Genomic DNA, 22,865 nt, shown 5'->3' with positions numbered 1-22,865 from the left:
TTGAACTACCTTCACAATAATTCTCTGTTATTCCAACCTAGTACTGCGTGCAGAAAAAACGAATGCCTGCGTCTTTCCATGCAAGCTCTGATTTCCCTTATTTTATTATGATGACCATTTCTCCCTAAGCAGATCGGCATCAACAAAATATTTTCGCATTTGAAGGAGAATGTTGGTGATCAGAATTTCGTGAGAAGATTCCACTGCAACAAAAACCGCTATTGTTTTAATGATGTCCACCCCAAATCCTGCATTATCTCAGTGATACTCTCTCCCCTATTTCACAATAGTATAAAACGTTCTACCCTTCTTTGAACTTTCTCGATGTACTCCATCGATCCTATCTGGTAAGGATCTGACACCGCACAGCAGTCTAAGTGTCCTTCCAATAAAACACAATATTTGGTTAGCTTTCTTCACAACATTTTCTATGTGTTCCTTCCAATTTAAGTTGTTCATAATTATAATTCCATGTATTTAGTAGAATTTATGGCCTTAAGATTTAGTTTAACAGATTTCTTAAAGCACTCATGTGGATGACCTCACACTTTTTGTTGTTTAGGGTCAATTGCCAATTTTTGCACCATGCAGATAACTTTTCTAAATCGTTTTGCAATTTGCTTCGATATTCTGATGACTTTGCTAGATAATAAGTGACAGTGTCATATGCAAACAAACTAGGACGGCTGCTCAGATTGTCCCTGAATCGTTTATATAGATAAGGAACAACAAAGGACGTGTAACACTACCTTGCGTATAGTTCTTGTATTTCCTCATTATGATTCAAGGAATTTTAATCATAATTGTGGCACAGTTTTTGTATATTACAGATAAATCTGAAGTTTTTTCCTTGTTTGTGTCATTGTAACAGAGAGATATAATTGCCACGATAATTTTAAATTGTGTGCGTTTAACAATTTATTTGTTCACTTTTTATAATTAATGTAGATGTGATACAGTGTCAAATACTTTTCGTATGTCAAGAAAATCTGTGAGATTGTCTTCATCCATAACCGTCATGATGTCATGCGAGACAGGCAGAAGTTGGATTTCTCATGACCATTGCATCTGGAATCCTAGCCTGTTTGTACAGAGGAGGTAATTCTGTTTGAGGTACATAATTGTGTTTGATACCAGAATATGTACTAAGATTCTACAGTAAATGGGTGTCAAGGATATTGGACAGTAGTTTTGTGCATAACTTCTGCTGCCCTTATAGCAAACTGGGACATCCAGGAGAAGATAACCTGACATTGGTAGATGACTTGGAGCCAAAACATTGTAGTGGCAAATGCAAATTAAAAAGAATATTTAAAACAGATTAACAGGGTTTTTGGGTGTAAAAAGTTACAGGTATATAAAGCATAACATGTAATATGAAAAGGTATTGTAGCATCAAATTAGTCAGAAGAATTTGTACTCTAGCAGGAAATTACAATGTGTGATCCTTAGCACTAGTTACACTAGCATTAGCCAAATAAAAGAATTTGAATTTTCAGTAGTCATTCTTAGTGAGTAATCTATTAAGTACTCCATCTTTTTTTCAGTTGGTGAGAGTGTTAATGGAATCGTGTCATGATCATGATGAAGCTGTACGCTTAGCTGCTGGAAGGTGTCTTGGAGAGTTAGGTGCAATTGATCCTGGCATAATGCCCACTCGGGAACGTTTGCAGCATACTGGTGTGTGGTTTTTTATATTCTTTGCATTCTTTGTAGTAATAGATATGAGGATACTTTTGGACAACAAGCAAAGTTTTTATTAATTTGTTGGAATGGTTGATTATAGGTTCAGGATACACTTTCTCACTTGATGTTGAGGATGAAAGCTTTGCTGTAGCAGCAATAACTGAATTGGCGAAAGGCTTCCAAAAATCAAAAGTTACTCAAAATGTAGATGCCTTCTCATATTCTATACAGGTTTGTGTCAGACTGTTATGTACATTATTGTTGTTATGCATATTTAGCCACATTTCCTTGTGGTAGGATTTTAAAGATTATGTCTTTGTATCTCGTTCTTTGTTTTATACTGTAGGAGTTACTAAAAATTTATCAGATAACAGAAAATTCACCATTATGGAACAAATTTTCGGGGAATGTTCAGGACATTATGAGACCACTTCTGAAATCTACATACAAGTCTGTGTTGAAACGTCCAGAAGACTTCCCATGCCCTATATATGGGTAAGTAACATTTAACCACAGAAAGTAAGTGAAAATTAATTTAATTTCGTACTTCAGAAAGATAGGTAAATAACCCACTGCTGAAAGGAGCTTTGAACGTTGACCAGATATTGATGAGCTGTGCCTTTTCCTCTGTTATTTATTTATTCCATGTGATCCGATGGTACACAGTGTGTTGCAGATGTCGGAAAATATCAGTTAACATTGTTAACATATATTAACATAGGCCTATAGTATCCTAATGTATTATATTGCTCAATGTTTTCAATTTAACACAAATAGCAAGATTACTGTTCTAAGTATTCATTTATAGAGTAAAAACAGTGAACAACAAATATGACTTCACGGCTTTGCTAAATTTTATGTTGTCTTCGATGGACTTAATACTAGTGGGAAGATTGTTGAACAGTTGGAGGCCGATGTGGAAAGCTCCCTTTTTACACAGTTGAGTGTTTGTACATAAAACATGCACATTTGCGTTTTTCCTGGTGTTGTGTTCATGTATTTCATTATTTTTTACGACTCTGGTGTCAGTTGACACTACGTGGTTTCTGAAAAATTTTAGTCTCGATAATGTATAGGCAAGGCAGTGTAAGGATTTCCAACTTTCTGAAGATGGGTTTGCAGGAGTCTCTGGGTTTGCTCCCAGTAATAATCCTCATTGCTCTCTTCTGGATTCTGAATGTGCTCTGAGCAGTTGGAGAATTTCCCCAGAATATCACACCATATTTTAGGTGGGCTTGTATGTAAGTGTAGTACGTGCTGGTTAATGTTTTCAGGCTAGCACATGATTTCAGTACACTCAATGCATAACAGCCAGTACTAATTCTGGCATTTACCTTTCCTGTATGTGTATTCCATTTCAGGTTATCTTGAACCCACAGACCCAGGAATTTGAAAACAGTGTCGGTATCTGTTGGCTGGTTATTTACAGTGACAAATGGCTTAGAGGAATTTGCATTGGAAGTTCATGGAAGCTGTCTTTTTGGTGTTGATAGTTAATCTGTTGATTTTAGCCCAGTTGCTGAGTTCTTCAGTGGCCAGGTTCACAGCTTTTTGCACAGCCTCTGTATTCTCCCCTTTGAGGAGTACAGTTGTGTCATCTGCAAATATTATTGTTTTGTGTGCATCAACATTCAGGCTCAAGTCATTAATATACAAGAGGAAAAGTAGGGGTCCCAATACTAAGCCCTGTGGAACACCTTGCTTTACAGTTTTATTACTTGATAGTATTTCTGTTATTGAGTTCCTTTGTCTATTAGTGTATTTCATGCTGACTCTCTGCATCCATTTGGTTAGGAATAGAGCAATCCAATTGTTTGCAATTCCTCTGACACCATAGTGTTCTATTTTTTCCAGCAATATTTTGTGGTCAACAGTGTCAAAAGCCTTTGGCAGATCCAGAAATATGCCTGTTATGGGTTGTTTTCTATCTAACAGTTCTAATAGCATATTTATGCAATCATATACTGCAGTTTCAGTAGATTTGTTGCTTCTGAACCCATGTTGAGCTAAACTTAGTAAATCTTTTTTTTTTTCAATGAAGACCATAAGTTTTTTGTACATTATTTTTTTCAAAAACTTTAGAAAAGCAGGATGAGATTGAGATAGGCCTGTAGTTATTCATATCTTTATTATCACCTTTTTGAAGACAGGAATTACTTTAGAAAGTTTCAGAGCTTCAGGGAAAATACCTGCCTGGAAAGAACAGTCACAGAGGTGAGTTAATGGTTCAGCAATTGTGTGTTCACTATTTTTGATTACAGCTGCTGGAATACCATCAATTCCAGCTGAATATGAATTTTTTTAACTCTCTGAGGGCTTTTGCAACATCATTTTCAGTGACTTTGGTAATGAAAATTGACTCTGCACATGTGTGATATTTTTGGTTTGTGGTTGGTAATTTGTGTTAGGATTATTTTTGACCAATTTTTCAGCTATGCTCATAAAGAAATTGTTGAAAGAGTTCACCACAACTCGCGATTAGATATAGATTCATTGTTGAGTTTGATTTCTATGTTCATGTGTGAAGATTTCATTTCCCTCTTTCCCTTTTTATGATATTCCACATTGCTTTTACTTTATTGCTGGATTTGTCAATGTACTCATTATTTTGCATCCTTTTTGCTTGTCTTACCACTCTTCTAGGATACATGTGTAGTTTTTATAGTATTCTGTTAGTTGGAGGGAGTCACTACTTTGTTTACATAACATGTGGAGTATTCTTTTATGTTTGCAAGAGATTTTTATTGCTGGTGTAATCCAACTCTTGTTCCTCTTATTATTATTATTATTATTTATTCTTACTGGTTTTTGTGGAAAGGCCTCTTCAAAGTGGTGGATCATTTTGTCAAGAAATATGTTGAATTTCATGTTGACATCATTGGCTGTGTACATCTCTGTCCACTTTTCTTTACTAAGGGGGGCATTTAGCTTGTTCAAGTTATCTTGGATGAAAAACCTTCGTAAAGTTTTAGGTGGGACTGAATTTGAGGTATCTTTGCTAACATCGGCCTTTAGAATGACAGCTTGGTGGTCGCTGAATCCTGCATTGTATACTTCTAGAGTTGGTTTAAGTTTATTTCTATTTGCAAAAATTTGATCTAGAGCTGTCTTGGATGTGGGTGTTATGCTAGTGGGCTCGTTTACAAGGCCATGCAGATAATAAGTTTTTGCAATGTTAATCAATGTCTCCCTGTTTCTGTTGTGGGTGAGAAAGTCTACCGTATATTAAAGTCACCACATATAATCACATCCTGTTTCCGTAAATGGTTGTTTGTTGAGGCTTTGTTTGGAAACAGAAATTTTAAATCTCTGTTAAAAAGGTGCACCCCAAACAAGACTGGTTGTCACAAAATGGTTCCTCACAGAGTAACGCCTGTTACAGTTATTTGTGAAATGATGTCTTGGACATACACAGTCTTTTCTTAAGTTGAACTATTATTGGAGTACTCTAAGCTGTTATTAATGTCAGAATAAAATCTGCGTTATTATACAGCACAAAAACCTCAAACATAAGAAAAGTAATGAAGGAAGCTTCTGAGCTACAAATGCAGAGTAGTGATGGCGAGTAATGTGAAAAACTAGGCACTATAAATTTTAGTGGCTAAAAAAATTAATATGAGAAAACTGTCATCAATGATCGTGTGTGTTCACCAGTCACTGTAAAGGTAAAGCAATACTCTTTAAGAAGATGTGGACAATGGTATACAGAAAGTGCTGAAAAACTTTCCTGCCAAATATGCACGGTATTGCTGCTTTAGAATAAGTATTAGAGTGATGCCGACTATGAGTGTACAGTCCATTTTATTGGCTGCTATCTATGTGGGGAATACAGTATTCATTTAATTGCACACTAATTCTTGAAAGCCATCAGCAAACATTCAAAATCTGTAAGTTGCAATGTAAACTAAAGTTAATTATTGTGACTAACCACTGCAAAAACATGCAACAGGTCCATCACACATGAATATAAATATCAACTGCAGCAAATAATTACAGATTGCAGCTGCCTGAAATGTCATAAACAAAGTTAATGTTCGTAAACTCGTGGAAAATCAATCACTGAAAACAGACTCAAATAATGTGAGTCACTGAAAATTTAAAGTATATAACTTGTGTTCACAAAATTATTACAATTCTAACAAAATGTTAAACTATGTAGCTGACAGGGCTAATCGACTGCGCAGTCGTCTTGACTGACTCACTGACAATGACCAAGACCAAGACCAAAGACCATTTGTGTCCTACAGTTTGTCCTACGGTTAAGAGATGAACAGATGGAGAGTAGTTCTTTTATTTATTCCATTCAATCCATGTCTGAGATATGACTGGATTATCTTTGACATTATTTAAAAAGACTGTTAGAATGTTGTTATACTGTCACTCTCTCACTGCTTTGATTGTGTTTGCAATCAATTTTTCTCTTAATAAATATAATGTGTGACTTACCAAACGGGAAAGCACTGGTAGATAGACAAAATAAAAACACACAAACATACACGCAAATATCAAGCTTTCGCAACCCACGGTTGCTTCATCAGGAAAGAGGGAAGGAGAGGGAAAGACGAAAGCATGTGGGTTTTAAGGGAGAGGGTAAGGAGTCATTCCAGTCCTGGGAGCGGAAAGACTTTCCTTAGGGGGGAAAAAGGGACAGGTATACACTCGCACGCACACACATATCAGGGGGAAAAAGAGACAGGTGCACACTCGCACACACACACATATCCATCCGCACATATACAGACACAAGCAGACATATGTAAAGGCAAAGAGTTTGGGCAGAGATGCCAGTCGAGGCGGAAGTACAGAGGCAAAGATGTTGTTGAGTGACAAGTGATGTACGAGGGGCGGCAACTTGAAATTAGCGGAGGTTGAGGCCAGGTGGGTAATGGGAAGAGAGGATATATTGAAGGGCAACTTCCCATCTCCAGAGTTCTGATAGGTTGGTGTCAGTGGGAAGTATCCAGATAACCCGGACAGTGTAACACTGTGCCAAGATGTGCTGGCCATGCACCAAGGCATGTTTAGCCACAGGGTGATTCTCATTACCTACAAACACTGTGTGCCTGTGTCCGTTCATGCGAATGGACAGTTTGTTGCTGGTCATTCCCACATAGAAGGCTGTCCATTCGCATGAACGGACACAGGCGGAGTTTGTGGGTAATGAGGATCACCCTGTGGCTAAACAAAGCAGTTGAATGAGAATATTCTGGATCATCATTGGAAAAAAAAAAAAAATGCTACATTCAAAGTGGTATGAGAGGTTACTTTTAGATATCATTTTGAGGGCAGAGACTTCAGAGATAAATAGGTGGAGAGGAGCTCCTTTATTTATTCTATTCACCCATTTCTGTGATGTGATTGGGCTATCTTTGACATTGTACTAAAAAACAAAGTGTTGTTATAGGGTTACTTTGTTAATGCTCTGATGGTGTACCTGTTTGTGACAAATTGAACCACCTTCACAATAAGGCTCTATTATTCAAATCTTGTGCAGCATGTGGAAAAAAAAAAGAACATCTATATCTATCCGTGCGAGCTCGGATTTCCCTTCTTTTATTATGATGATCATTCCTCCCTATGTAGGTCAGCATCAACAAAATATTTTCACACTCGGAGGAGAAAGTTGGTGACTGAAATTTTGTAAGAAGATTCTGCTGCAACAAAAAACAGCTTTGTTCTAATAATGTCCATCCGAAATCCTGAATTGTGTCATTGACACTCTGTCCCTGTAGTGCTTCAAGAATTTCGGGGTAAGTTCTAGAAACACTTGGCTCTCCACCGTCTCGAACACCCGATATTTTAATGATGAGAGTGAGAGAGCCTTTTTACTTCGCTACACATATCTGTGTGCACAGGAGGGACAGTTGTCACGAGAAGCCAGGAGCTGTGTCGGACGAGTGGCCCCGACAAGGGGTCACCAGCAGTGCCTTGGAATTTATATAAAAAAGTCAAAGAGTGTTTGTATAATGTTCCGTGGTTTGTGGTGTCATGAGGATTGTTACAGAGACAGATGAAGCGTGTATTGTATACAGACACTTACTTCATGTCTTGGCTCTGCATGAGGCAGCACGTATGTAATTGTATGGGAACCAGTTGGCTTGCTGGAGCTTGTTCAGAATAATTGTTACTTTGAGGATGAGAGTTGAAGATATATTGTTGTTGAACTGAAAAGATTCTACGAGTACATGATTTATTTCAAGAATAGAGAGTTGGTTAATACTATTCCCTTTAATCTGATACAGTGTTCGGAGAAGACTGAAATAGTTAGAGCGACGTAGCTGATGACCCAAAGAAGAGGATTGGCTGCACGCACAACGTATGAGTCAACTGGAAGAGACATGTGAGCCATGTAACCCAACACAGCACTGTCTCTTGTTGTCCAAGAAAACGTTAGAACATGGCGACCAAGTGACAGGACTCTAAGAAAAAGGGAAATTGTAAGCCAAAAACGGGGAGAAGATATTTGAGTTGCCATAGCAACCAGGCATAACAAGACTGAGAAACTGTTTCGAGTAATTGCATTGTGTCTACTGAACCAAAGGAAGGAGTAGCATAAAGGATTAGGGGAAAAGGGTAAAATGTTTAAGGGTCCGTGACACGTGGAATTTACGAATGCAACTGGAATGAGAGTTCTCAAAATACAGAAGTAAGAGTAATGTGGATTGAAGTAGTAAATAAAGGTTTATATTCTTCAAAGGTATCAAAATAGAGTAAAGACTCAGTGGAAAGACAGATATAGGGAGCTTACCCTGTGAAGTTCAAGAATTTATGAATAATACATATATATCTAGAATTATGGAGTAAATGAATATCTTAGAGAGGTGAATTGTCATTAAATATGATGTCAATGTACATATTGAATATGTATAAAATATCAAGTGTTCAAGCTAAGGGGAGGGATATGTAGGGTCTTGAGAATTTTGATTTTCCACCGTCTCGAACACCCGATATTTTACGCTTGTGAGTGAGAGACGTGAGAGTGTCTACCTTGCGCCGGTTTTCTGTGCGCGCAAGTGTATCAAGAGAATGCTACAATGTGGACAGTTGATAAATGCAGGCAAGTGGTTGCCGCACTCGCCTCAGAAGCTACATGCCCAGCACAAGGAGTAAGCGCCCCTTACTCCGTGACGGTGCTACATCAGTCATTATTGTGAACAGTTGACTTATGTTATAAGAACATAAAAAGACACTTACTTACTGACTCTCTAGAGATTCTGATAGTGGGAGTTTTCTGGAAGTGTATTTATTGTAAAAGTACTTAGTAGTTTCTGACAGACCACGAGTCATTGGGCTTACGAAATATCATTCATTTATGTGAAAACTGTTATGTGGTGTTCTGTTTGTGGAAGTGAAAATGTTGTGGGATTGATTTAAAAGTACCTTATGTGTACGGAATCATTCTAAAAGTAGAGGAAATTTCTCCAAACAGCATTATATCTTCGGAGAAGAAGTTGGGGAGATCCACGCAGCCGGCTGTCCTGAAAAGAAGATCGGCAAAGCACCTCCAAGTAAGTCCAGTGATGATGGGGACGTGTGAGTCTTGCACACCACCACCATACAGCTTCCTATAGTTGCCAGAGACTGCCAGAACGTTGTCAAAAGCCTTCTGGAACTCTAAAAGTATGAATCAATTTGAGATCCATTGCTGGTAGCGCTCAACTCTTCGTTGTATAAAGAGCTAGTTGTGTTTCACAAGAATGTGTCAATAGACTGTTCTCTTTGAGGTAATTCATAATGTTCGAACACAATATAAGTTCCAGAATCCTGCTGCATATCGATGTTGATGATATGGGCCTGTAATGAAGTGGATTACTCCTACAACCTTTCTTGAATATTGGTGTGACCTGTGCACCTCTCCAGTCTTGGGGTGTGAATATTTTGTTGAGCAAGTGTACGATTGTCCAGTACGGAGCTATTTCATCAGCATGCCCTGAAAGGAACCTAATTGGTATTTAGTCTGGACTGGAAGAGTTGCTTTTATTAAGTGATTTAAGTTGCTTCACTGCTTCGAGGATTTCTACTTCTACGTTACTCATGTTGGCAGCTGTTCTTGATTCGAATTCTAGAATATTTACTTTTCTTATTTGAAGAAGGAATTTCGGAAAGCTGTGTTTAGTAACTGTACTTTTGCAGCACTGTCATTGACAGTATTTCCATTGCCATTACACAGAGAAGGCATTGATTGTGACTTTGCCATTAGCATACTTTACATACAACCTGAATCTCTTTGGTTTTTCTGCCAGGTTTTGAGACAAAGTTTCGTTGTGTAGACTATTATCAGCATTTTGCATTGGAGTCCGTTCTAAATTTTGATCTTCTGTAAAGTATCAGATTAAACTCAAATTTTCTGTGAATCTTCCAGCAGCTGTATCATCTGAGTTGGGAGGTCAGTAAAAGGAACAAATTATTATTTTATTCCAATTACCAAGAATGACCTCTGTCCGTACCAACTCACAGGGACTATCTACTTCAATTTCATTACAAGATAAACTACTTCTGACAGCTACAAACGCACCACCGCCAACTGTGTTAAGCCTATCCTTTTGGAACACCCTTAGGTTCTTCCCAAAAATTTCAGCTGAACGTATCTACAGCTTTCTATTAGTGCTTGGAGCTCTGATACTTCCCAACACAGCTGTGACAATTCACAACAATTATACTAATGGTTCATGTATCTACATTCTTCCTGTGTTCGACCTGCACCCTTTGAGACTGAAACTCTTTTTGTGCTTTCCTGAGACCCTCTAACCTAAAAAAAACTGCCAAGTTCACACCACACAGCCCCTGCTATACAAGTAGCTGCCTACTGTGTGTAGTGGATTCGACCTATTCAGTGGAACTCGAAACCCAACCATCCTATGGTGCAAGTTGAGGAATCTGTAGCCTACACAGTCACAGAACCATCTGAGCCTCTGATTCAGACCCTTCACTCTCCTCTGTACCAGAGGTCTGCAGTCGGTCCAGTCGACATGCTGCAAAGGGTTAGCTCTGCTTTCATCTTGCAAGCAAGACTGGCAGCCTTTACCATTTCTGTTAGCCGCTCGAAACTAGAGAGAATCTCTTCTGATCCAAAGTGACATGCATCATTGGTACTGACATGAGCCACCACCTGCAGTTGGCTGCACCATGTGCTCTTCAAGGCATCGGGCAGGACCTGTTCCGTGTATGGAATGACTCTATCCAGTATGCAATGGAGTGCACATTGGCTTTCTTCCCTACCTTGGCAGCCATGTTCCTAAGGGGCCCCAGAACATGCCTAGCATTGAAGCTCCCAACTACCAGCAATCCCACACTCTTTGATTGCCTGGATCTTGGAGGCTGAAAGGGACACAGGACGAGCAACTGCATCTGGCTGAGGGACAGTGTAAGCCACAGACAGCACCTGGAATCTGTTTGTCAGACTAACTGGAGAGGCCTTACATGTGGCCCCCTGGGAAGTCTTTCGCCACCTGCCACACTCCGAGGTGACCTCCCACTTGACCATGGGTGATAGGTCAATCTCAGTGTGAGCAGTAACTGGGCTGGCCACCGGTGTGGTCCGATTGGTGGACTCAGGTGTGCTGTACATCCGTTGGATCCCATGGCCAACCCAGAACAGTGATGCCCACCCGCTGCAGCTTCAAGCTGTGTAATCCAAACGATCACAGTCAGGAAGTGAGAGTGAAGTGTTACCAACTTGGCTCGCATCTGCACACAGCAATCACAGTTGCTATCCATACTAAAGACCATTGAAAACTACACTACACAGACAAACGAGGACAATCAACATGCATTACGGAACTCTACTGTAGGTATGGAGGAAAGTGCAAGAACTGTGTCTGATAAATTACATTAACACGCAGAGATTCAAAAACTGAACTGCCAAAACACTCTGGTGAAACTAAATAATTCAGTCCTAATTAGTAACTTGTAATATATCACAAAATCGGTTTACTTTCCTATGCAAATGAAAATGCGAAGACTGCATCTATTAAATATTAAAATTAACGTGCAAAAACTCTATAGATTTTAAACTATCAAAGCACACAAATGAAACTACACAATTCGCTCATGGTTAGGAACTCGTAAAAGTCACAAAATCGGTTACTTCCCTGTTGCTGCTTGTGTCTCAGCCAGCTGCTGCTGCCTGACTAGTTGACTAATGCCAGCAAGTGGTCACAACAGCATTATTACACTGCAACAAACACTTTCTGTGACATCATATCCTACTGAATCCAAGTAAACACTTAAACAATGACAACCAATCGCACCCAAATCTAACTGCATATACATATAAGATGCTAGGTTACATTTAAAATTATTGCAGTCATTTCATGATGTATTATGAAAATAACAACAAAGTATTAAACAGATTTTTAACAAAATTCATGGAACATCCTTGCATCAGATTTTTCAGTGTGACAAAATTATGCAAAATTATAAATACATGTAGTCAGTTTGAAGAATGTGTCCCTCTTTAGATGGAATGCCTTTTATTTATTTATTTTTATTCATTGAAATTCAGCCTTCATAGTGATTTTATACAGTTTTGTTATTGACCATTTAAATAATTATTCATCAATCCCATATGATATAATAAATTGTGGCTACTCATCCACTAGGAAGATTAGGTAAGGATCTTGGAAACTAGTCCTGCCTTCATACTACGTGTAACTGGAGGCTTTATAGTATCGGCATACTTGCATGTAAAATATTAATAAACTTGTCTGTAATTCTTTATACACATGCAGTAGTTAAAAATTAGTGTGTTGTAGTGTTTACTGTTGTCATCAGCTTTCATTTTACACTTCATACGATCAGATTATTTCAGGGTTTCAGTTGTCGATTTTAAAAACTGACAAAATTAAAAGAATTTTAACTCCTTAAAATTTAACCTAGAATTATGCTTGAAGCTGCAATGGTCTTATCCCATGCCACTATTTGGTTTTTCTGTGTCATATTTGTAGGGTCTGTAGTATAGGCTCATTGGATAATGTAACATACATCTTTAGTTTCATCTACCTTTGCTGGCAGTGAGTCATTTCCATCCTTCAGTCAAATGCTCGTGCTTCAGCCTCAGGAAAAACTCTGCATCTGGCACTCAGCCCGCAGCCTGCTTGTGTTCCTCACCCAGTCAGCTAGGCAACATGAGCTGTTATAGTGCCGCCATTGCCTCTCATTCCTTGAAGCGGAATTTGGCAAAGCCACGGAATGCACACTGCTGAATAGTAAATGGTACTCAGCTGGAACACTTCCTTACGACCCCTACACAAAAGCCTTATCCACATGTGATTAAAATATTTACTGGCAGGTCAAAACTTATCGGTCAACCAAATCTGTATAGTATCTTCTTTTGTTCTGATAATCAGTCAGAACAATCATGCCTCGTACCTTAGATCATTTTGTTGTTTAGAGATTAGGCAGTGGCCATCATGCTAGCTCCCCAGTTCATCATGCAGTTTGGGCTGAACAAGATCCTGGCCGTATCTGATTCGGTAACTGTGCTATCGTATCTGACACGCTTGCAGTATGGAGTTGCAGAAACATTCATCTTACGAACATATTGTAGAGGGTTTTTGAGCTGCAACAGTTGGATCTTTACCAACTTTCTCTGTGTTACAATGTTTCAAAACATCGTATAAAACGAGTTAGTAAATCTCTTTGCAAAGGTCATAGCTCACAGTGGACACTTATCCCTGATTTTAATGAATCCATGCTCTGTATGTATTAACAAGAATTTGTTGTAGTTACCAGATGTTCTGCTAAATTAAATGAGTTACGGCTGGATAATATGTACACTGAATGCCAATAATATTAAATAAACAAAAACAATCCAATTGTTGTCTTTGAATACAAATGGCTTATGTTTGACGATCAGGGCCTGTAATCATCATTCCTGATGACAGTGAGGTTTTAGAATGTTTTGCTTTTTTTCAAAATAAAAACAGAAGTCTTATCTTTTTGTCATCAGTTTAAAGTCGGCAGAATAGGGTGTTGGATTAATGAATGAACTTGAACCTAGGAGAACTAAGGGTTGTTTTATTTGAGAACAGGAAAGACTAGGCTTGCGGATAGGAAACAGAGTGATTCAAGATAAAAATTTCGGACAACCCTTTTTGTTTTATAAAATCTGCAGATCATTCTCTATTAATATTTTCTTTTCTTGTCCAGGCGGAGAAACATCTGCTTTAAAGCTTGAAATCCATTCACTGTTTTGCATATGGCAGCAGTACTACCATTATTTTTCGAGCACATAAATTGGAATTTTCTGTTTTTATGTTGAGTAAACTTTAATTTATATTTTCATTATTACAAGTGTTGACTTATTACAATTTATAAACTCTTACCATCCGCAGCTTGTGGTCTCGCGGTAGCGTTCGTGCTCCCTGAGCACAGGGTCCTGGGTTCAATTCCCGGTGGGGTCAGGGATTTTCACCTGCCTCGAGATGACTGGGTGTTGTGTCATCTTCATCATCATCATTCATCCTCATTACAGTCGGAGGAAGGCTATGGCAAACCACCTCCATTAGGACCTTGCCTATTACGGCGGTGCAGGTCTCCCTCATCGTTCTCCTACACTCTGTCAAGGAGTATGGGACTTCATCATCATCATCATCATCAAACTCTTACCCCCCAGTGCAACAATAATTAAAATGTTGAATGGTTTATTTCAAAGTGTTCAGTGTTGAGAGGATGTTACTGTGAATGTAATGAAGCAGGAGTGAACATACCTCATTTGGAGAGTTACTGCCAGTGTTTTCATAATATGAATAGAAAATGCCTTATTACCTTTAAGCTTATGAATATTAAATTTTCAACCACAACTGCCTATCATAAAAAATTCCTTCCAACTGATGTATGCAGCAAAGGAATGGTCTGAATAAAACTGAAGCATATTCGTAGTACTTAATCTCATTCTTTACATTTTTCCTGCAGTTATTTCATTTCGAATAAAATTTCTTACCACGATGTTAATGAGCCATATGTTCTACAACTGTTGCTCTCTGGGCAGATTCACATAAATTTGAATTTTTTGTTTTAACTCTTGAACCTCTGACTACTCACAAATACTACACACACACACTTTAGGATCTTTTGCAACAAGGAGGTTGTACATTATTTTTACATTGAGTTGAGCTTCCAGATAGCTTACATTATTGTCCTGGTAATATGTAGCTTTAGTTGGGAAATACTGAATGGGTTCCTGATTAGATGTAATTTTTCTGCTAGTTAGTATTCCATTTTTCATTCAACCCTCTTCAGTCTTTCGGAAATTCTTCCTGAAGAGTAAATTACACAATAGATGAACTTGCTATATCCATACACTGTACAGACTAGCAATATTTTCTTACACAGTTCTGCCTCTGCATCGTCACTCTTAATGATATGATATTTATTAGAACCTTTCTTTATGATTGCCCACTCTGACCTCGATGGTCTTTGTTGGTGAACAGTTTCATTGTTTTAATTGCATATGTGAAATATTCTTCCTATAACCTCTGAAAACACATTCTTTTGCATCTGAAATGCTCAAATCATACACCTTAATATTGCCTTAAGCTATTTTAGTATTACAAAAGACAGCTGTAACCACTCATGAAATGTGTTCAAAGTCTGGATGCAGTCCTATGTTCATATTCAGTTTGCTACTTATCCACATGATTCTCCTGTTTTACGACTCAATACTGTTTTTCCAACACAGTTGACATGTTGCATACCCTTCACTTTGCTGTTCTTGAATACATTCCTATTGCAATCACTTCCATTACACATACATTTACCACTAATCAAACATTGTTATTACTGTGAATTTCCTGCTACATCCTCTTTGTCTGCCATTTTCTCATAACTCACCTTATTGGCTGTTGTATGCATACCCACATGTCATTCCTGCACAGAAATGTGCCTACAAGGACACAGAAAGCTATGACACTCTTAACTCCTCTTCATTATTTCCCAGACTTATTCATTTTCTGCAGTGATCGATTCAGGTTTGGTGTTGTTGCTGAAATATTTTTAGATAGATTCTGTATGTTTGACATTACGTCTCTTTTCCCTTTTGCTTTGCTGCTAACTTTTCCCTATGGTACATGTTTCATTCTTTATACAGCATATGATAAAACAAGTGTTTTGTTACTTGTGTTCATCTGTGATACTGCAAACAGTATAATATTTGTTTGGACCAGTGGATAATTCTGAACTTGGACGGTAGCACAGGGACGGAAAATTCATGTACATTAATAAGTTGGTTTCTCCATGTAAGTCTGTTTGCATCAAGCCTGAAGTAATACTCAAAATTTCTGAGATTATCCCTGTATAAATCAGAAAACTTACTTTACACCTTGATTTCTAGTCACCCTCAAAGTAATCCCCTTCTCACTTGTGTGCAATGCTTACAGCAATTTATCTATTGTTGGAAGTGATGCTGAAAGTGTGCTGGCTGAATCCTATTCAAAATTATTTGCAATTCTACTTGAATTTCTTCTATAGAGTCAAAACAGCACACTTTCAACTTCAGTTTCATTTTCAAGACTGGGAAGAAATTGCAAGGGTCTAGATCAGATGATTGGCGCGTGTGTGTGTGTGTGTGTGTGTGTGTGTGTGTGTGAGAGAGAGAGAGAGAGAGAGAGAGAGACTGGTAGAGCAGTCAGTGAGATGCAAAGAACATCTATTGGGAAAGGAAGGTGGTAATGTACACAGTTTCACTTTTGCAAAACATTTACTTATTGCTGATCATTCTCCAAGGAGTTTAGAAGATACCGTAGTGCTGCGCAAAGAGGTAAAAGGGGGGAGATTAGATTTATGGCAAGAACTTGCGTATTGAGACTCAAACCAACAATCCAGCAACAATCAGTCTTGGCTGCTACTGACTTTTTTTCCTTCTTAATTCATTTTACACTTCAAGGGAATGCTCATAGAACATGCACCTTTGTTTGCATCAGCCAGAATCGAACCAGGGCCATCTACTTGGCAGGTGAGCACTCTACCACACTACCTTTTGAAAAATCCACTTTCATTCACAGTACTAAAGTCACTTGGAAAACTTCAAAGACAATTTTCTTGAGGGGATTTGAGGGTTGTGTATAATAGCATTTTGAGATTGATATTTAAGTTCTGAACTTGATGTACCATATAAAAAATTACAAAAATGCGATTGCCATGTTTCCTTGTAAGAATATCTTTCAAACAAAAAGTTTGTAATGATTGCTTTCTTTGAGAAATAGAGACAGATGGTATTTTGGCAAATATGTGTTGTGCAAGTGATGGCCCACAGCTTGTAAGTATTTTATATTAAATGATGATGGTCATTTTGATCAGAATTGGTAACAAATAATGGTTTCCAAAATGAGATTTTCACTCTGCAGCGGAGTGTGCGCTGATATGAAACTTCCTGGCAGATTGGAAGGTAGGAGACGAGAGACTGGCAGAAGTAAAGCTGTGAGACCGGGCGTGAGTCGTGCTTCGGTAGCTCAGATGGTAGAGCACTTGCCCGCGAAAGGCAAAGGTCCCGAGTTCGAGTCTCGGTCGGGCACACAGTTTTAATCTGCCAGGAAGTTTCAAATAATGGTTTGTTTTATCATCAGATCTTGATGTAATATAAAACTGATACGCTGTAAGTACATTTTTTGTTGTTGAGATAAACAGTCTTGGTTACAAGAGAGGCTTCATTGTTGTTTATTTTGCCTGTAGTGCATTTCACCTTGTTTAAGGCACCTTCAGATTTGCTAGCACAACAGGTTTTAAACACAAAGGCTGCCATAGATGCAAATGCCTTTGTCAAACTTTTACTGGTGCCCTGATATAAAACAGCATGGAGGACATGAGGAGTCACACTTAAAATACGTAAAAGACATCAATAGGTAGTTGACCTTGTCAATTGTTAAGAGAGCTTACAATGTGTTCTTGTAGACTATATAGCACAGTCCAGAAGACACCAAAATTGGGATCAGGCCTACAGAAATGCGTCACAAAATGTAAACATGTAAGACATGCCATTGTACATGTTCTGGCCTTGCAAATAATGTTGTCTTTTGGGCTGTGCTGTATATTCTACAAGGGCATCGCATGAAGTTTATCACAACTCGACAAGGTCAGTTGCCTGTTGAGGTCTTTTATATATTTTAAATGTAAGACATTTGTATGGATGGCAGTCTATGTGTTTAACTCCTGTTGCACCAGCCTATCTGAAAGTGCCTTAAACGAAATGAAACATGTTACTGGCAGACTATAAAATAAGAAATCCTGTTTTGCAGTCAAGCAAGAGTGTTTATCTCTTCAAAACATGTATCGCTTGTTTCTGTATCATTCCGCCATGAATAGGAAAAGTTATATATGTAATTAAAGCTATGGACTTGAGATCAATATATCAGTAACTTGAATGCCAGTGCCAACTTTATGTTTGAGTGAGTGTTCATGTAGCAGTTAAGACACAATATATTAGAGAGAATGATTGTGTATTGGTTAAGACACAAGAATCCATCAGAAGTGAGGCTACATTCTACATGAGGGGAGCACATATTAAATGTGTAAATGGCTATAGGAAATGAAAGTTATCTAAGGTAAACTGTAGTTATTTGTGTGCAACAGTGTTGTTTGTTGCTGTATACATAGGTAATGTTAATGGAGCAAAAATGGATTGAGAATTATATGTAACAGAATCATTCTTGTCTGTGAATGTGAATTTTGATAACTTTTTTAGGCCGAAACTCAGCAGTTAATTCACAAATAATACCCATTAAAAGAATTATTTATTAAATTTCAAGACTATTTTGACAAGGACTATGAAAATATTTTACCATGTCAAAAGAAAAAAAATAAAGGCGTATTAGATAACCACTTTTGTCGTACTTCAGTTTAGTAAGATAAGGTGGATTGTTCACCTCTAGGCCACACCTAAAAATTTAACTTTTGTGTATGGCTATAAAACAATGATTTTGGTTATTGGTTCTTTGTTTTAAAGGTCAAAGTATGGGAGAAACCTTCACACTTGGTTGTATTGCTGGGCCTTCAAAATGATTAGCTTTGTGACAGAGAGGAAGTGTAGAAAGATTTTTGATGCTTGTGCACTGATTGTGAAGAGAGACTTGACAACTGCACTTTACTTGCTCCCTTACATTTTGCGTAAGTTCTTAAATAATGGTATTAATTATTTTTTGTAATTTAGTTAGCACTAAAAATAGTTCTTAGAATATTCTAACTGTAAAAACTGATGAACGCACAAAATATTTTCCACTGATTTTACTTTTTCTGCATTGATTATATATGAGGTGTGATCAAAAAGTGACAGGAATTTTTGTTTTTCTTAAAGAATCTGTATTTATTCAACCATGTCAACTTTGTCCCCTTCAAACTAATTCTCTGCAGAAAATATACACACTGTGGCTGTGCTTTTTCCAATCTTCTGGAACTCACATTTCGTTATGGTCTTTAGCTGCTTCAGCATTCTGGTTTTATCTCATCAGTGGTGGCAAAACATCACCCTTTCATGGTTTTCTTCAGCCTCAGGGGTAGAAAGAAGTCATTGGGAACATGTCTAGCAATTACAGAGGCTGAGATAACGTAATGGTTTTGTTTTTTGCCAAAAAATCACAATCAATCATTTAGGTGTGAATGGGAGCGTTATCATGACACAGTTTCTACAAGTTGCTTTGCCACTGGTTGTTTTCTTCGTTTTTCTTTGTGCAAACTGCGTAACTTCCAGATATTATTCCGTACTGGCCGCACAACCACAAGGCGGGCACTCATGATGCACTATTCCATTGCAATCGAAGAAAACAGTGAGAAGAACCTTCACATGTGATCGAACTTGTCAAATTTTTTCCGGTCTTGCCTTTTCAGGCAGTTTTCATTGGGATGATTGGGCCTTGGTTTCGACATATACGTATACCCATGTTTTGTCACCTGTTATAACCCTCTTTGGAAGTTATGGAACATTGTCGACTTCATTCAAGAATTCATGAGTGGTGACTGTGTGGCACCATTTTTGGCCTAAATTCTGCAATTCAGAACAAACTTTGCTTTCATGCCCAAAATCTGAAAAAAATTGCTAGCATGAGCTAAAGGATAAGCTGAGATAATCAACAACCTCTCTGATCATGATTCAGCAATTTTCCAGAATTATTTTCTTTACTTCTTCCACAATGTTGCCAGTAATTGATGTGCTACAGTGTCCAGCGTGGTCTTCATCTTCAGTACCTCCTCAGTCTTCTTTGAAACACTTATACGACTAATAAACTCTTGTCCTACTCATAGTAGATTTACCAAAAGCCACAATCAACATTTCAAATGCTATGTTGCACTTTATTCCATTTTTCAAGCAAAATTTAATGTTAATTCTTTGATCCATCTTTCTCGAAAGTAAAAATTCACTGAGTGCTATAAAACACAAATAACATTTTCGACTGTCAGCCATAAACTAAATATTCAAAACAGCTGAAAATGCAAATATGTATCAGGAACATGTGCACCAACCCGATAAATTTCTTTTTTTTGATAGTCGGATGTATAAATATTGTGAAAGTAAAGAAAGAATTTCCGTTACCTTTTGATCTTGTGTGTGGTGGAAATGTTTAGTGTAAAATTTTGTTCTACTCTTTCTAAACAAGTTATGACTGGCAGCAGCAAATGTTTCTCGCATTAAAAATGGAACTGTTGTTGTCTGCTTTATGTGGTAAACTATATTTGAAGACAGATAGCTGGAATGAAGCTCAGCACATTGTAGCTGTGATCAAGCAAGGTGGCACAGATTGTAAGACACTGGACTCACATATGGGATGGCATCTCAAATCTTCGTCATGCCATCCATGTTTAGGTTTGCCATGATATCTCCCTAAATTGCTTAAAGTAAATACTGGGATGTTTCCTCTGAATAGGCCTTTGTATAAGCCTTAGCCAATTTCCTTCCCTGTCCTTTCACAATCCAATATCATTTCTGTCTCTAACAATCCTGATGAAGGAGTTTTAAGCCATTATCTTTCTTTCTTCCTTTCTGCATTCAGTCATTCATTCCTCCTTTTCTTCCTTCCATGTAGCTGTGAGAGTATATGACAGAAATGGTGACTGTGTTTCAACACCGTGAAAATAAAACCATTATTGTTTCATCATTGGGTTTCACAACTCTTATTTGTTGTAACATGCATTAAGGAAACAGGTGAAAAAGGAAGAAAAAAAGAATGGGAAGCCTGTTAAAGGATAAACCAACATATACTCAAAGAAGTGTTCATATATAGGAAAGAAGTACAAAATGTTACATCATTTGAGCCCAAGTCTTCAGTTGGGTGATTTTATACAACACCATGTATCTCAATTCAGAATGTGCACAGAATCTTATGGTATGGTTTAAGAATACCATAAAAAGGTTGTTCAACACAGTGGTTAATTTAAACTGAATGTAAACGGTGACTAGTGTGTGTGTGGAAGTTCTGACTAAAATGACATGTACTGAAGCATTTTTATGTTTAATATTGATGAGTGGTGATGCTCATTTTCACTTTAGTGCTTGAATTAATAAACAAAACAGTCTTAGCTGATCTGGTCAAAGAGAAATCTATGTGAACAATACCCAAAGAAGTGTGGTGTGGTTGCGATGTGTACATTTAGAACAATGTCTACTTTCTTTTCTTAAGATAAGTGTGTGTCAGTAACCTCAGTGGCATTTCAGTAATATGCTGACATGCTGGAGACATCCCTTACTCTTGAACTAGCATGCTTCCTTGTCAAATTGGGAATTCTAATTTCAGTAAAGTGGCACTACAGCACACACAAATTTTGGTGCTCACCAACTTTCCAAACTATGTGCCATTTGTGTAGAACTGGTGACATTTCACGAATTCCCTTGTTGCCTATTTCTAAATTTATTATTACTTCCTCTCAAGTCATCCTAAACAGAAAGTGAATGCAAACTGCTCACACAGCATTGGGCACCTAGACTGGCGACATTTCATGAATTCCTGCATTGCTAGTTTCTTAATTTGTGATAGTTTCCTCTCAAGCCATCTTAAACAGAAAGTGAATGCAAACTGCTCACATAGAACTGTGCTCCTGAAAAAGCATCTACTCTAAAAACAAAGACACTTCTTTTGAATTGTTGTAAAGTGCTATGGACCATGTCTATCAAATTTTTGATGATTGCCCAATTCTGAATGATGGTCTGCTCATACAGTATTTTTCAAAATATTGAGCAAAACATCATGATGATTGTACATATTTTACAGATGGCAGTTTGTAATAATGATGCTAATGTTTGTTTGAGATAAAATGTTAAATTCATGCATAATGCCCATTTTTATTCAACACTTTGTATATTAAGTTGTGAAAAATCATGTTTAGAGCTAAGTGATTTGTTGTGTGTTTTTAATTGTAACAACATTTGTTTGTACATCAGCCTTAATTTCATCCCATCGGACTCTACATTTTTGTTGATGTAGAATAATCACAGAACTGTTAGTGCATGCTAAATTGCCTACTTAATTTTGTTTTATTATTTCTCATTGTACATAATTCTTGTTTTACAGTGCATGCTCTTATTGCATGTAACACTGTGCAGCGTGAAACAATCCTATATGAAGTGCGAACACTAGTTCAGAACACTCTACCACAAACTATGTCAGATGAAGTGGAACACAGAACTATCTTGCTGCATCCTCGTCGACGTCCAGGAATGCACAATCAAGGACCTCGCGAACAAGAGCACATACGTGCCTGCCGTGTTATGTATTCATTGTTAGATTTTTTAGCTCATTGGCTTCGTGAATGGAAAGCTGCCCATAGTGCCAATTCTGATGATCATGCGTACCAGAAAGTTTCAAGTAAGAAAAACAATTTACAGGAATACATTCTAGGTTTCATTACTTTTCCTTTTGTATAAGTAGAATATCACAAATATTTGACTATTTGCATATGTAGTTTAGTTTATCATACTGATAACTGATTTCAGCTCATTTATTACAGAGATCCATGAAAATTACCATGGTAAGGCTTACATTACCAGTGTTGTATCTGTTTTATTTCTACTGAGTTGCCTGAGAAATTGTTTGACTAATGGTGAAAGTACCAACACATTATTTCTAAAACATTTTTGTTCTCCATTTTGTCTCCCTGATAATTTGTACATTTCTCACGTCAGTGACCAGTTGCCGCCATTGTTCTTTGAGAGGTTTCTGCACAGGTGGCACCGTAAGAAGACATTGGACTTATTTGGG

General features: G+C 37.7%; 1 protein-coding gene across 1 annotated transcript in view; it reads left to right on the top strand.

Moving 5' to 3' along the window:
- LOC124594989 (serine/threonine-protein kinase ATR) overlaps positions 1-22,865 on the top strand; it is a 353,179-nt gene that overhangs the window by 212,315 nt on the left and 117,999 nt on the right. Inside the window, exons 21-25 of the mRNA XM_047133527.1 lie at positions 1,548-1,680; positions 1,787-1,917; positions 2,033-2,181; positions 18,626-18,786; positions 22,179-22,472. Of these exons, the coding sequence (XP_046989483.1) occupies positions 1,548-1,680; positions 1,787-1,917; positions 2,033-2,181; positions 18,626-18,786; positions 22,179-22,472 (868 nt within the window). The remainder of the gene's footprint in view (positions 1-1,547; positions 1,681-1,786; positions 1,918-2,032; positions 2,182-18,625; positions 18,787-22,178; positions 22,473-22,865) is intronic.

This window comes from Schistocerca americana, chromosome 2 (assembly GCF_021461395.2).
Source record: "Schistocerca americana isolate TAMUIC-IGC-003095 chromosome 2, iqSchAmer2.1, whole genome shotgun sequence".
In the NCBI taxonomy this organism is placed as follows: domain Eukaryota; kingdom Metazoa; phylum Arthropoda; class Insecta; order Orthoptera; family Acrididae; genus Schistocerca; species Schistocerca americana.
Note: the sequence above shows the minus strand (reverse complement) of the source record. Positions and strands in the feature narration are given on the sequence as shown.